At 54.3% G+C, this 14,362-nt stretch overlaps 4 protein-coding genes across 4 annotated transcripts; all 4 read right to left on the minus strand.

Annotated features, from left to right (window-relative positions):
- Positions 1-3,311: 3,311 nt before the first annotated feature.
- VTJ04DRAFT_6846 (uncharacterized protein) lies at positions 3,312-5,446 on the minus strand (the record flags this gene model as incomplete). Its single annotated transcript, XM_069365110.1, has 3 exons — positions 3,312-3,823; positions 4,544-5,032; positions 5,266-5,446. 3 exons carry the CDS (start codon positions 5,444-5,446, stop codon positions 3,312-3,314), a joined length of 1,182 nt encoding a protein of 393 aa, XP_069218870.1.
- Positions 5,447-6,614: 1,168 nt separating this feature from the next.
- VTJ04DRAFT_6847 (uncharacterized protein) lies at positions 6,615-8,362 on the minus strand (the record flags this gene model as incomplete). The annotated part of the gene is made up of 4 exons (XM_069365111.1): positions 6,615-7,071; positions 7,137-7,341; positions 7,505-7,534; positions 7,711-8,362. 4 exons carry the CDS (start codon positions 8,360-8,362, stop codon positions 6,615-6,617), a joined length of 1,344 nt encoding a protein of 447 aa, XP_069218871.1.
- Positions 8,363-10,588: 2,226 nt separating this feature from the next.
- Positions 10,589-12,442, minus strand: VTJ04DRAFT_6848 (uncharacterized protein; the record flags this gene model as incomplete). The annotated part of the gene is made up of 3 exons (XM_069365112.1): positions 10,589-11,826; positions 11,894-12,025; positions 12,127-12,442. The coding sequence occupies 3 exons, from the start codon at positions 12,440-12,442 to the stop codon at positions 10,589-10,591; spliced, it is 1,686 nt and encodes a 561-aa protein (XP_069218872.1).
- A 1,404-nt stretch (positions 12,443-13,846) lies between these two features.
- VTJ04DRAFT_6849 (uncharacterized protein) lies at positions 13,847-14,329 on the minus strand (the record flags this gene model as incomplete). The annotated part of the gene is made up of 2 exons (XM_069365113.1): positions 13,847-14,104; positions 14,171-14,329. The coding sequence occupies 2 exons, from the start codon at positions 14,327-14,329 to the stop codon at positions 13,847-13,849; spliced, it is 417 nt and encodes a 138-aa protein (XP_069218873.1).
- Positions 14,330-14,362: the final 33 nt, after the last annotated feature.

The raw sequence follows: 14,362 nt of genomic DNA on the forward strand, positions 1-14,362 counted from the left end.
CCAAGAGAAGCTCCGCGCTGGCTTCGCTGCTTCTTCAGATACCTGAATCGCAGCGAAGCGCTTACGCGCTTCGCTTCGATCAGCCGAAGGAGTCACTCAAGTCCCCTTCGATACTACCAACGAGTTTTGTGAATTGGATGATTCAATGCTCCTCCCGGACCGAGAGAGCTTTGTCATCGTGCTCCTCCAGGGGTTTCCTTCACCCCAGTGGCTTAACCTACTGGGGGCAAGGTTCCAAATTGACCCAGAATTCTTCCGCCGGCATGTGAAGAGCACCCCGTTCGGACCCATGTAACTCTTCCCTCATGCCAGGGCCGGATGGTCTCGTTGCAAATTCCACGGCTTGTGCGTGAGGTTTGCACGAAACAGCCCATCCCAGTCGCGAGGGTGAGGTCAGCACGGGCGGTTATACAGCACCACGAGGATCTATGGAGTCCTCATCGTTGGGAACCAACTTCTCTCCCCCTTGCAGAGTGTATTATTCGGAACATTTCAGTTCTTGCACGGGGGAATTGCTGCATTGAGCAGAAGCTCTCAATCGGCGTTCATTGTGTGGAAACAGGGTGGATAGGTACGCGTGTCCACCAGGGCGAACATAACCAACTCTTCTAACCAGGGAAAGCAACCATTTGGTGCGATGAGGGCATCTGGTCAAGCCGCCACCTGCTTGGGCTTTGGGAAGATCTCGGAATTCATCCACCTCATGACTCTGTCGAACAGATATACTACCATATACCGACACATACCTCTGGTATTTTGCCTCGACGCACCGTGGAGACAAGGGAGAAACGCCGCGAAAGCTTTTCTCAGGCTGGGCATTCCTCAAGGGCAATCCCCGAAGGCACTCATGACGGTCCCTTGACGTCATGCCCAAAGTTAAACATTGTCGAACGGATCATCAAAACCTATCACAGGCATGTCAACCTCAGCAGGGCCGTTCATGACCCAATCCATGCCATAGAGCCATTCATCCGTCTAGCGGCCGCGTCCGAGATGGATTTCATACTTGATCTTAGCACGGATATTGCCCAGAACTTCCACCTTTCTGTTGATACAGTCTTGGACACGAATTTCAAGTTGGCGACACTCCTCGCTTACCAACGAATCCTCAGGCGGCACTTACACTCGCTAACAACATCCATTGATTCCTTGTCAAACTGGGATTTCAATTCCCTCATAGAAGCCGAGAGCGATCTTGACCATAGACCAACAAGCAAAAGAGACGGAGTACGTCGTTTCTCTAATTCCATGGGAAACTCCATGAGTGAAAGGTCAGAAACAGAATGCCACCGCATATCTCTTCATATTATCGTTATTATTATTAACGGATCAACCAGGTCCATGAAACTCATGGTTTCCGATTTCCAACACGTGTTCAAATATGCCGAGGCGGCCTTGGAGGACTGCTTACAATGCGTATCCGTTGTGGCAAATCGTGCATCAATCAGGGAGTCGGAAAAGGCCGTCGCTGAGGCCAGAGATGTCACCAAATTGACACGCTTGGCGACCATTTTCATACCACTAACATTCATCACCTCTGTGTTTGGAATGAACGTTAGAGAAATAGGTGAAGAAATGGGTCCGCCCTTGTGGATATGGGTGGTTTGCGCACTGGCTACGGGCTTGGTGACATGGCTAATGCTGCTCGTCTTGTATGAGTGGAGGTGGCCTGCTGTCATTGCCTTCTATCTTCGCTCACTCTGGAAAGGGCTTGAAATTTGGTGGCACAATAGAAAGGGAGAAAATCGCTACTGGTTCTGGGCAACGGTCGTTCGTAGGCCGTTGAATCAAACAAAGAGGGAGTTCGGGTAGCGGCATTCTGGGAGGAGTGAGTACTTCGGTAGGAGGTAATTACTAGATTTTTTTAACGATTAGTGTTCTTCCAAATCCTGTCCGTTAATCCCCGATGTGATACGGGCTTTGCTATCCTTAGTACATCTGCAATCATCTTCATCCCCGGCCATTAATTACAATCACTTTGCAACGCGAAGAGGGAAGTAGTTGCCAAAGAAAAGAAGTCTTGAAATCGATCAGCCTATCAATACCCTAGGATCATAAAATTCAATGTAATAAGATCCGTTAACCTCCCTGACAGCCAAACAAATGCCCTAATCCCAAGATGAAATGCGTGACCCTAAGTTCCAGACATAGTTGCAATCACGTCGGGTTGGGCCAGGGTGGACATCCTATGACCATGTTAACAGCTTCGCTCGGAATCTGAGTGAGGTGGTTCCAACAATTTCATTATAATAGATTGGCTGTCTTTTTTCCTCAAGAGAGTTTTAGCAACTTCGACAACCAGCATCCTCCAGACCTCTCTCCCACTCACCTCATAGAGATCCAAGGGCCATCATTACCAAGATAATTATTGCTTGCATTGCTAGCAATAACGTCCTCACCCCAGTGGTTTGTTTCTCCCTCTTTAACCATCAACCAACCGCCATGGGTGACATCAGAAGAGACTCCATAATGGAGTTCAACATCCCCTGAGACATATCTTAGCCGCACATCATCAATAGACAGCCCTTCCCCCGAAACCCAAGAATTTCCCGAATTCTGAGGCCTCGGCATGACCTCTACGACTTAATTACTGACCGATCCCCGATACTGGGGGAGGACACCGACCCTCACGGCACGCCTCGAGATGTATCACGTCGCGGGACTCACTCTTCCCCGAGGCGCGGCCATCTCAGAATTTTTGAGCAGCACGAGAACGGTGAGCCCGGTCAGGCAGCCATACAGAGCGGATGATGGCAGCCTCATCTTTGACTTCACGTGGACGGATTTGATGATTACGCATTCTGTGTGGTACGGGTTTAAGGCGTCGTTTTGGTTGAAATATGAGCGTAGGAGGTCTTATGATGAGGAGCGTCAGGCGACGCCAAGCTTTTCTGTTGGAGATCACTTTTATGTGTGGGACTTGGACGTGTAAATGCCACCACCGGACCTCTGGTCTTATGGTTGGGATTTATGAAAGATGTAGTGGGATATGGAGAGGAGAGGAAGACTGGGTGTCCTATTATCTGGATGGTCATTCATTGGCAGTCAGACTTTTCGTCACTGGAGCTTGTTTGAGGGTCAACAGCCGGATTTTAACAGATATTCCGTAGTCAAAAGCCACCAATTTTGACACATTATTGAGTTTTTCTGTCGCAACTACTGCCGACTACCTAATAAATAATCTTCCCTTCAATGAAGAGTTGTTCTACCGGATTGGCTGACTCCTGAATACGCATGCTGCACCTTAGAAACCATTCCAACTCCCAAAGCAACGCACATCCCCTCCTCCTTACCCTTGGCGCTTCTTCCCATCAAGCCGTCGTCGAAGGGAACAAACTCCACGCCCCAGGACTGACATAAAACGGCTCCCGTAGATCCACGCTCGTCCACCACGGGAGGTCCCGCTCGTCAGTCACAACCCCCATCGGGTCGAGGTAAAAGTGCACCTTGAATCGATACCACCCTGCCCTCAACACGCGAAGGCGCCTCCACTCAAAGGTCAATTCCAACGACCCGTCGTTTTGGAGTTCCGTTTCCGTGAGGCTCACCGTGTCTTCGCCAAACAAGGCACTGGAGGGAGCGGCTAAGCCGTCCCAGTACCCACCGTGGAGGATCAGCTCAACGCGAGCTTGAGCGCAAGATACGTTGACTGTATCGTCCGCTGACACGAAGCATGCATAGTCCGGGTAGCCTGGCTCGATGGTGAGCATGACGGTGGATCGGGTGATGGCATCACCTTCCGTGATGCGAGTTTCGTATCTTGGGAAGCCGGCTGAGTCGATAGACAGGCCGTCGGATAGGTATGAGCTCATGATGAACAGGTCTACGAAGTCAATGGCGGGGAAATGAAGTCTCAGTGAAGCGGTACACGTTGACGAAGTTATACGGAGGAGAATGCAGAGGACCACCGGCATATATATCTTCTTGCTTCTTAGGAGACACTTGCCCAGCGGCGCTGATTTATGTATTCGGTCTCACAGATAGAACGCCTTAGATACACGGCATTAGAACCAACACAAGCCGTTGCTTCAAACGTACTCTCTTGCTTCTCGAAGGTACTTCCAGGACACGTCAGTTTGGAGCTTGAAGACTGTCGGTGTTTTGTGTGAACAAGGCCTCCAATGCCACTTATACTCTTTGACAATGCTAGCTATGATGCCAGCTGTATCTTGAACTGGTAACCATCACTGACACCAAACCTTCGTTCAACAACGAGCAAAGCTTCGTGAAACCACTTGAGATGAATTCAGGCCTCCAATGTCGAGCTTTGGCGCTACGTACCCTCGATGGTCACGCCGGGTCGCCGTCAGGGATATAAATCTCTCGAAAGAATGCCTACAGAACGTACTACACTCAACGCGATCCAACATCTCCAAACCTCCACGAACAGGGCTGTCACGCCCTTAGGATTCCCGTTGTCAAATCATCGCACCACACGCCCGACACACTCCCTCGCCCACCTCCCCTCCCAACCACAAATCTCAAACTCCTTACCTACATCCACCACCCCCCCGCGTCCCTGCCGGATAACACCAACCCCTACCCCCCACCGACTCAATCGTAACATCAACATCCCCCGCCATCGGTATCAAAACAAACTGCACCCTAAACCTAAACCGCCTCTCCCCCTCCGTGGCCACCTTCCACCAGTTAAACCACAACGCGATCGCCCCGTCTTCATGCCAGATTTCCCCGCCGCGATATGGCGTTGTCTTCGTCACGGGATCGTCGTAGTAATGCCTTGTACATGTGAACGGGCAGGGCCTGCCACCATCATCTCTGGAGCCGCCACCGCCGCCGATGCCGCTGTGGTGGTGGAGCAGCTCGAGCCGCGCTTCGGCATGGGCCTTGACGGTGCGGTTGTCCCACTGCACGATGCGGCGATAGAACGGGTGGGTGGGCAGGACGATGAGCGCGGCGTGGAGACTGCTGAGCAAGTGGGAGCCGGAGGAGGCGGAGGAGTTGGTATGGTTGGGATGGGCGGCAGCGGCGGGGTGGAAGGAGATCTCGGCGCGGAGGCCGGAGTGGAAGCCTTGAGGGACGGTGTATGGGTTTTGATGCGTCGGTTGAGGAGGGGGAATGGTCGATGGGAACGGGGAGAATCGGGTGAGGAGGTAAGTACATGGACAAACGATGGAGTGAGTTGGCTGGTGCGGGATTAGAGGCTTCGGGGCTATGGGTGATGTGTTGATGAGGCTTGTGGCCGTTGATGAGCATGAAGCATTGCGAAGTCATACGACAGGATGTCCAGCTTTTGTAAACAACCTGGAGATACCCCGCTTCCCTCGCTGAGGCTGGCCAGCCTAGAGTGGTTTGCAAGGCTGACTGATCTTAGGATAGACTTGAAGGGAGGCAGGATGTGAGCCTCGACGGGGTGTTCCGTCCTCAGATCTTCTGAGGTCTTCGAGTGGCTGTTGACTCTGCCAATGAGGAGTGATATGATCATGTTGAGTCCGAAGCTCGTATAGGATTAAGGCATTCAGCGCGATGAACAACTAACCTGTCTATTGACTTGCCAGGAACCCATTTCCAGAGTTCAGAAGTAACGGAAAGTCAAGGAACCTGGGTGGGTATCTTATGTTATCGTAGACCGCCACCGTATCCAGAGGCACCTATTGTCCAGCTTCTCTCCGAGAGTCCCAGAAAGTCCATATTTACAACCAACAAAGCAGTTTCCATTGCCTCGAGGCCACCTATCATGTCAGCATGGCCACCTTGACCGTCATCAACCAAGACGTATCAACACGAAGTACACCTGAACCAACCAGCTCTACTCTACCTATATTGAAGCTACACCATCACCAACAACTTCGGGTATCTTTGTCTAGCGTGTAATAACAACCTGACATCAAACATCAATGTCATTCCCCCGCGATAGAGACCGCATGTTGTACCAACGAACCCTACCCAGGGCTTTGTTCGCTTGTCCAACTTATCCACCTCCACCTCACACTCCAACAGCAGCTGAGGACCATCTTGCGGTCAACATCCCCTAAGGTGTGCCCACCTTCAAGCTTCAGCGAAACTCAACCAGCGATGCTGACAGATCAAGGCTGTCGCTTCTGGAATGGCCTGCAGGAAGAAGGGCCCCATCAAACCAGACAGACCTTCCGAGGCAGACCTCCTCTTCGCGCGTCCCCTGTCAATTTCCGAACCATTCAATGGGTCAAGGCGGTGTGCCCGAGCAAATGTGTTCGTGCTGGGTGTTGTGATACGCCCCAGTTGAAAGGCGCGGAGGTCCGACCGGCGGCATTAATACTGCTTCTGGGCTTGAACTTCGGGATGTCGATGGGAATGACGACAGTTGCCGGACTCTCCAATGGGATTGACTGACGCCCGCGTCTTCAATCTTGGAGCATCCATCTCAACAGAGAAGGTGCTGAAAGATGGGTGGGTATCGCAGTGCGCATGGCTCTAGCCCTGAGGCCGGTGAGGTTCAAGGACCCGAGCTCCGCGCTGACCAGGCATCTTATGGCGAGTCTCCAAAGAACCAACCCGCCCATCAGCTCATTGACTGATGGCTTGGTAAGTCCAACTCGCCATCTTGAACCATCGTCAGCGCTTAACCTCGGCCCAACCTCGTCGTGAAGCCTCTCATCCTCACCACCAGCCCCTCAAGCCGGCGGTTTCCGCCCATAAACCACATGCAGCGGAAACCACACATGCTTGTTGGTATCCGCCACCGCCCTCCTCACCTCGACCAAAAACATCTCAATCTGCAACGGGGTCCATCCCAGCGCCGTCAGTGGCCGCCGACTAATCCCCCTCAACCCGTCCATCAGCGCCGTCTTCATGAACAGGCCGCAGACTTTCAGCCGTTTCTCGCTCGGCCAGACGCCCAGCGGCGCCTTGTGCACCACCTTTTTGATGTCGGTAAACCCGGCCGCCGCCATGCGTTCCTGGATCGAGAAGATGGCGTGCGCGTCGCACCCGCGCATGCGTAAGCCTTGACACAAAAAGTCGAGGTAGTCGCGCAGCGCGTAGGGGGTCTCCGGGGTCAGCGAGCCGTCGTCGCAGCTGGGGAGGACGCAGAGTTCTTGGATTTCAAAGTAGCCGCCGGGTTTGAGATGGCTGGTTTTGGTTGGTTAGCACGAGGAAATGGGATCTGAGAGAAAGGTGGGAGAGGGGGGAAGTACCGGTAGACTCGTGCAAGGAGGGCGTCCACGTCGTGCACAGAGTGAAGAGCGTAGCGAAGGTGGATGTAGTCGTATTTGTTGTCGGGGTCGACCCATTCTTCTTCGAAGTCGTCGACGAAGAAATGGACATTTTCAGGGACCAAGGTGGGTTGGATGGGAGACAGGTCAATGCCTGTGAAGGTGCTCTGAGGGTATCTATCGCCGACTGTCGGTGAGGTTAGTCACAGCTATAAGTGTGACGGTGGTTGCAGGTTCGAGAAGGTAGTGATCATGCATGGTATGACATGTGAGACAGTGTCGACGGCCGTGCGACGACGCATCTTATGTCAATGTCAGGACAAGATCAAAGGTCCATCCATGAGACTTACGTTCAATTACCCAAATGCCTGTCCCGGTACCTGGTGCGACAGTTAGCTCATGTCTTCATGGAAAACAGTTGTTGAATGATTTCATTGATTGTTGCCACGGGCATCCTTTCTAGCCAACCAGTTCATCAAGTCCCGACTCATGACCTCACCCCAAGTGTAAACCAACAAGGGAACACAACGCAAATAGAACAGGAACAAATACTCACCCAAATCCAAAACCTCAGCACCCCTTTCCAACGCCTCTTCCACAGGCGCATAGAAATACTGCCAGTTACACAACATCAAGGTCATGGTGTGCTTCATGTCGTCGCGGTTCTGCTCCGTCTCGTCGTTGGGAAACGCATACTTGCCCGCGCGGTAGGCATGGTAGCGCAGGCCGCCCTCAAACATGTGGTCGCGGACCGAGCTGGTCATGCTTGCGGGCTGGTGCTCGGCCATGAATGCGGCGGGATTGGACGCAGCGTCGCCAGAAGCAGCGTCCTCGTCGTCGACAATGAGCTGGGTCGCGGGATCGGAGGAGCCGGATGGAGGGCGAGAGGTGAATTCTGACGTGTTGTCCGATGGGGCGGTGGTAGTGGTGGTGGTGATGGTGGTGGTAGTGGACGGGACGGTGGTGTTAGATATCCTGGGCGAGGCGGCGGGAGATCGCCCGAAAGAAAGTTTGGGAGAGGTGGTGGCGAGGGCGGCGTTGATGACGTCCGGTTCGGGCGTCTTGCCCCTGGTCTTGATTTGCTCGTGTATGGCTTTACGAAAAGCTTCGGCCATGGCGTGAACTTCCTCTTCTTCTTGGGGTGATGTAGTTGCCTGCATATCGACGGCAATAGGAGCCGAGCTGGAAGGAGGGCGTGGCGTGTCCATTGTGGTGAGATGGGGGTTTTAAGACAGAAGACAGAAAAACGGCAGACCCGAGCAGCTGGATACCCAGAGAAGGGAAAAACAAAAAGGCCTTGGAATCATACACCCGGCCCAGAGCTGAAACGCACGGCTGCTCTCGGCGCACCTGGAGCCAATACGTGTTCCTCTACGTGGCGTTCAGTGGGGTAAGGAGAGAAGTGAGGTGAGGTTAAGGTGAGGTGAAGTTCGGGAGATGGGGACAGAAAACGGGAGGCTGCCGGAGGTCGGGTCGAAGACAGGACCCGAGGATCTGGTACGGAGTGTGTGGCCCGGAAAAGGGCAACGAACATCAAGCCCAAGTCGGGGAAAAGGGGAGGGCGGCGTCGGTGTGCGATTGGTGAGGCGGCAGCGAGCCGGGCCCACTATGAACGCTACGCAATGCACTAGGAAAGAAAAGGCAGAGCAGAAAAATCCAAGATGACCAGGATGTTGAGTGGGAGAGTGGGAGGGGAAGGATCAGGAGACGGGAAGGCGACGGGATGGATGCTGATGCTGATGAGGATCATCCATGCGATGGATCCCTGTGAGGGGTTCCCTTTGGCTCGCTTCGAGGATTGGTTCGGCTGGTTCGTTGCCTTCTGGAAGAAAAGGGAAAAACAAAACACAGCAAAAGAAGGCCACGTCGAGGCGGACTGTGGATTTGACAAAAGCGGTGGAGGAAACGGTCAGAGTCTAAACGTCCATGTCATGACCACTTCAAGGATTGAGAGCCAGTGGTTGTGATTTTGTGAGATGGGGAACAGACAAGTCCTTTGTTTTGCTCGGTGGGTGCGGAGCATCGGTTGCCAATCTCCGTTATCCAAAAACAAAACCTGCAGCTTCACAAGTGAAGACAAGACGGACCCGACAATGCGGTTCGTGTCGTCCCTGCTTCCAGCCCTCGGGGACTTCCTCGGACCAGGCGTCGGTTTCGTCTGCCGCAGGTGGCGGTGAGCTGTCCTCCGTCCCAACAGTCTGGTTGCATTCGGCTTGGCAGTCCGTGCTGCCGTGCTGCCGTGCTGCCGTGCTGCCGGACCCTGTCCAATCCAGAAGGGTGGGTCGCCGCTGGGTCGGGTCCATCAGACGCCCGCAGACGGCAAGGGAGACGAGCGAACACAAAGTGAAAAAATACTCCAACAAACGAGCTGCCACACTCGCAAACAAATCCCAAGACTCGAACCTGAAAGCTCAGGTTGCAGTGCGAATTACACAATGTTTACGTGGGATGATGCCAGTAGTTTAGTGCTACTGCATGCACACTGGATATCGGCTCCAATCTGATCATTTCGACCACACAGTTTTCAGGACCAGCAGCTCGAGAAAGATGAAAGGAATACGATCCGGAAGGACGGCGCCAGCTCCTCTCTCAAAACCCAAACACTTGGAAGCAGCCTGGAAAACGCATGCTGCACCGTGTGCGTTCCAGAGAGAGAGAGTGTGTGTGTGTGTGTTTGTGTTTGTCGGTTTCTGTTTCTCGCAGGACCCAGTTGGCTGGGACCAAGAAGTGGGGTGCAATCCGTCCATCTGGAATCATTCTGGAATCATTTCCACCAATCACATGCCGGATAGGGCGGTGGGGGCATGGAAGGTGGGGCTCGGCAGAGCAAAAAAAAAAAAAAAAAAAGGTACGAATGTGTGACAGCAGGTGCAGATTCCCTCCCTTCCTCCCAATGCTCGTGGCTCTCGTGGCTCGGCTGCAGCCTCCAAAACTCGGGACATCCAATTCTCTGTGTTCGACACTCGCGTCTCCATCTACTCATTGTTTCTTGCTCGGGTTTCTGCTCGAATTGGCTTAAATGCGAGGAGCATTCGCTTCCACAAGGTGCCGCGTGGTTGGGTCCGATACATGTCGGACGCCCAAACCATCCAGTCATGCTTCATTCCACCGTCCTGGATCAATGCCGGCTGAGATTCCGCGGGCCACCTCAGACCACATCACTTGGGACCCCTCTTTCAACGTTGTATTGAGGCTTGCATTCACCCAGCCGAACCGCCACTAAGTGCTCTGTGGAAATGCAGTTCCCTACATCTGGTACCGGCACGCAAAATCACCAACCGGTACAATCCCTCTGCCGAGCTGACATGGCGCGAGATGCAGACGCGTTGAGACACGGAGGACAAACGACCCAGGACTCTGCGGCTCTACCTCAGTTATGCAAGCCGGCACAAGTACCGTAACAACCAACAACAGACAAATCCATATTCCCGGGTCTACAACGTCTCCCCCTGAAACCTCCTCTCCAACCTCTCCTTCGTCACCCTCCAACTCTCCGGAAACCACCTCCTCAACTCCTCCCCGTCCCGCCCCTCCATCATCTCCACCAACGCCTTCGCACACATCCAGCACATCACCATCCCGTTCCCATTAAACCCTCCGCTGACCCAGACCCCTTTGTAGCCCGGAACCTCCCCAACAAAAGGAAACCCGTCCGGACTAAACCCCATAATCCCCGTCCACTCCCTCCTCACCCTTCCCTCCTCATCATCCTCTCCCCAATCCCCTTCTTTCCCTCCAAAATACTTCTCCGCCGCCTGATACAAATACCTACTAATCTCCCCATTCACCCCGCCATCATCCGTCACCCCGCACTCCTCCCTTCCCCCTTCCGCCGTCCGCAGCAACCCGCCGCCAATGACCACGTCCCCGGGCCATTGCGCGCCCGTCCCCCGCTGCTGCGTCACCATGTACTCGTACCCGGCGCCGTAGATGAAACTGTACGTCGTCGGCAGACACCCGCCGTGCGGCATCGCGCGGCCGGGGTGCTGTGCGGTGACTTGCCCGCGGACGGGCATGATGGAGCCTTGGAACGGCGGGAGCAGGGCGGCGGTGTAGCCGTTGGTGGCTAGGACGATGCGGCGGGCGGAGATGGGGCCTCGCGGGGTGGTGATGGTCCAGGGATGGGAGGGGGAGGATGGGTTGGGTTGGATGGAGGTTGCGGGGGTGAAGGTTTGGAGGTTGAAGTGGTTGGGTTTGGTTTTGGTGTGTTGCAGGCAGAGGCGCAGGATGCCGATGCCCAGGGCGTAGGCGGAGAGGGAGCCTGCGAAGTAGAGGACGCCGCCTTGGATGCGGTTTTCGTCTTCTTTTTGTTCTTCGTCGGGTTTGGGGTTGGGGTGAGAAGTTGGTTCGCTGGATGAGGAGAGGGAGGGAGGCCAAGGCGGGGGGATGTCGTGCACGGGAAATTTGGTCATGACCTCCTCGCGCGTCAAGAGCGTGTACTCGCCTTCGGGTTCGACGTCCAGGTCTGGCGGGTTAAGTGGAGGTTCGGGGTGGCCGTGGACCGAGTTCTCGGACCGGGTGTCAGATGAAGAGTGGAGATCCGGATCGGGCCGCTGCCGCCGCCGGAATGCTTCCCTCATGGCTGACACGCCTGCTTTCGCTGCGGCCCAGGCCGAGGGGGAGTAGACCACGTCCAGCGTCTGGCAAGGGAACAGGGCGCATGGGATGGAATCTGGAGAAGGTATGTCAACGGACTGTAGTAGATTGGGGCGGAGGCGATGGTGATGAAGACGACTTACGCTCCTTGGTGAAGGCATGGACAGCTTTGATGTTTGTCAGCTCAAGCCGCGCGATTTTCTTGGCCTCCTCGAGACCGACCGCCTCGACGTGCTCGATGAAGGAGAGATAGCTTGCTGCCTTGGTGTGACCGCCTGTTGTTGAACCCGTCCAAAGAGCCCGTCCGTTCTGGTTAGATAACCAGCCCAGCTTTGCTAGCATCCTTAGGATGGATGACGATGAAGTCAAGACTCACCATTTCTCCCCGTTGCGCCGGAACACGCCCCCCTGGCCTCGAGCATCAAGATCTTGGTCTCCCCTTCTTTTGCATCATGGCTCTCTCCATCGCTCGGCTGCTGTCCAGGGCCGTTTCCAAACAACAAGTTCCATGCAACCGCCGCACCGGTAATCCCGCTGCCGATAATGACCGTATCCGCCTTCGAAGGTAAGTCCGACGTGGTGCGGTGGTCCACGAGGCCCTCCTCAGGGGAAAACGGTGGGAACTCCTGCCAGTAGCTTGTCGTCGGGCTTGGATGGGGCGGGAGGACGGGGATTTCCGCCCTCTTGTCCATCTTTTACTTTTTCTAGAAGGTGTTACGTATGCTGTTGTTATTTGTGAATCAGATTTGGCTGGTTTGTGTTGATTCCCAGGGAAGAGTCACCCGAAAAGGAGGACAACTCGAAATAGGATAATATGTCCGCAGAACGTCAACAGACAACCGCGAGTTGCCGCATCGGGCGTCTCCGCAACCCGAACGAGATGGGTTGGATGGGTGAGTTGTCTGGTTCATGTTACTCTATAGGGTCAGGTACATGAGCGGGGAAGCCTGCATGCAGGTCAGGGGATGGTTGGTTGCTGGTCTTTCGATGTGGGGGCTGTCTCAGCCATTGGGCACCTAGTGATGTGTTGGATGGTGTCGCTTTGCTTGGCTTGTGATATTACGAACCACAATCGGAGTGGTACACAACGCCGGGATGTGAGTTTTGTGTGCCGTCGTACAATGCCTCTTAATCCTCGAGATAGGGGTTGAGCGGGTATGAATCCCGGTTGACTTCCATTGCTCCATTGTGTTCTCGCTTGTTACACATGACGAGCCCAAGACAAAAGATGCAGGCTGAAGACTCACGTATCGTGACGTTGTTCCCAAGCAACATCTTCTGGTTGATGGACTTAGGTGATGCCCTGTCCAGGTCTATTGTGACCTCCCTCGGATGGTTTCTCCTGAGACTGGCCATGTCGGAGAATTACTCGACGTGGCAGATCCAAATACTACTCGGCTGCTGAGAGATGTAGTCGACGGGATCGAGTTTAAGTACCAAAGTTGGGGCATATGCTCGTAGCTGGTGGATGTGGCGCTCCCTCCTGTGATTCTTGGGCCCGATGATGTCCAGAACGGACGTCCCGTGCTTTGGCTCACTGAGCAGCCAAGATCACGATCAAGAGCTGTTTCATCTCATTTTCTTTGTATTTCCCATCGCAACCTTGATCGGATCGCCTCGCAACTCCACCAAGTCAGATTGATTTAGTTCGGAACAAAAGATCCTTGAGGTTTGGGATGGGATTAGATACCAACCTCGACCTCTATCCGTGTTGCCATCTGCCCTGCTCTCTCTGGTTGTATTGTTCACCATCTTCAGACAAACCCATCCATGTACTCCGCCCTTTTTAACATCCTTCTTTGACCCCCAGGCTCACAAACTCCATCCAGGCCCCTCCAGAATGTGTATCGCTGATAAGATCTTTGTTTCGTAACAAGTCCTGTGCCTTGATCTCGCAAGATGTGCGGCTCGAACGTGGTCCGGTCGTGAAGGTCGAGGCAGAAGCGGTTTTGCATCCCATGCTTTTCCTGAGTCTGATCTGCCAACATTAACCCTCGCTGTACCTTAGATCCTGGAGCCTTAGGATTGACATACATTGTGTGCCCCGCGGGCGCATCCGTCATGTCCTTGGATCACGACAACAGGCTGACAAACACTCAATTGTCGGTGCGTCCTTGTTCTTCGTTTTCTCCTCCTCCTCCTCCTCCTCCTTCTGCTTCATCCGCAACGCTCTCCGACTTTGACAATGGCGAAGGGCCATGCAGCAGAGCCCCCGCGGTCCCGGTTGACGAAATCGATCTCCGGCGGGTCCCCGCTAGGTTCCCGGATCCGCGGCTCGATGGGGGCAGAGCACACCGCAGCTGTGCGGCAACCGGACCTTGAACTTGGTCGGTCCGCGGGGGGTTTGTGGGGATCTGGAAATCACCGGGGGTTAGCACTATTCAACGACATTCATTCATTTTGGCGATGGCAATCCGTACAACCTTCTCGTTGTCCTGGCCTTGACCAGGACCCGGCGTGGCCGCCAACAGGTAAGGCTGTTGGCTAGCCACCTCCGCGAGGAGGCGGAGGGCCGCAAAGTTGTCGGCCGCCGGGGGGGAGGAGTCACCGCAGGGGGGGTGGCGGTTCTCGTTTGACATTTTTCTTTTTTAAAAAAGAAAGAAAGAAAAAAG

The sequence above is a fragment of the Mycothermus thermophilus genome (assembly GCF_041956435.1).
Source record: "Mycothermus thermophilus strain CBS 625.91 unplaced genomic scaffold VTJ04scaffold_4, whole genome shotgun sequence".
Classification (NCBI taxonomy): domain Eukaryota; kingdom Fungi; phylum Ascomycota; class Sordariomycetes; order Sordariales; family Chaetomiaceae; genus Mycothermus; species Mycothermus thermophilus.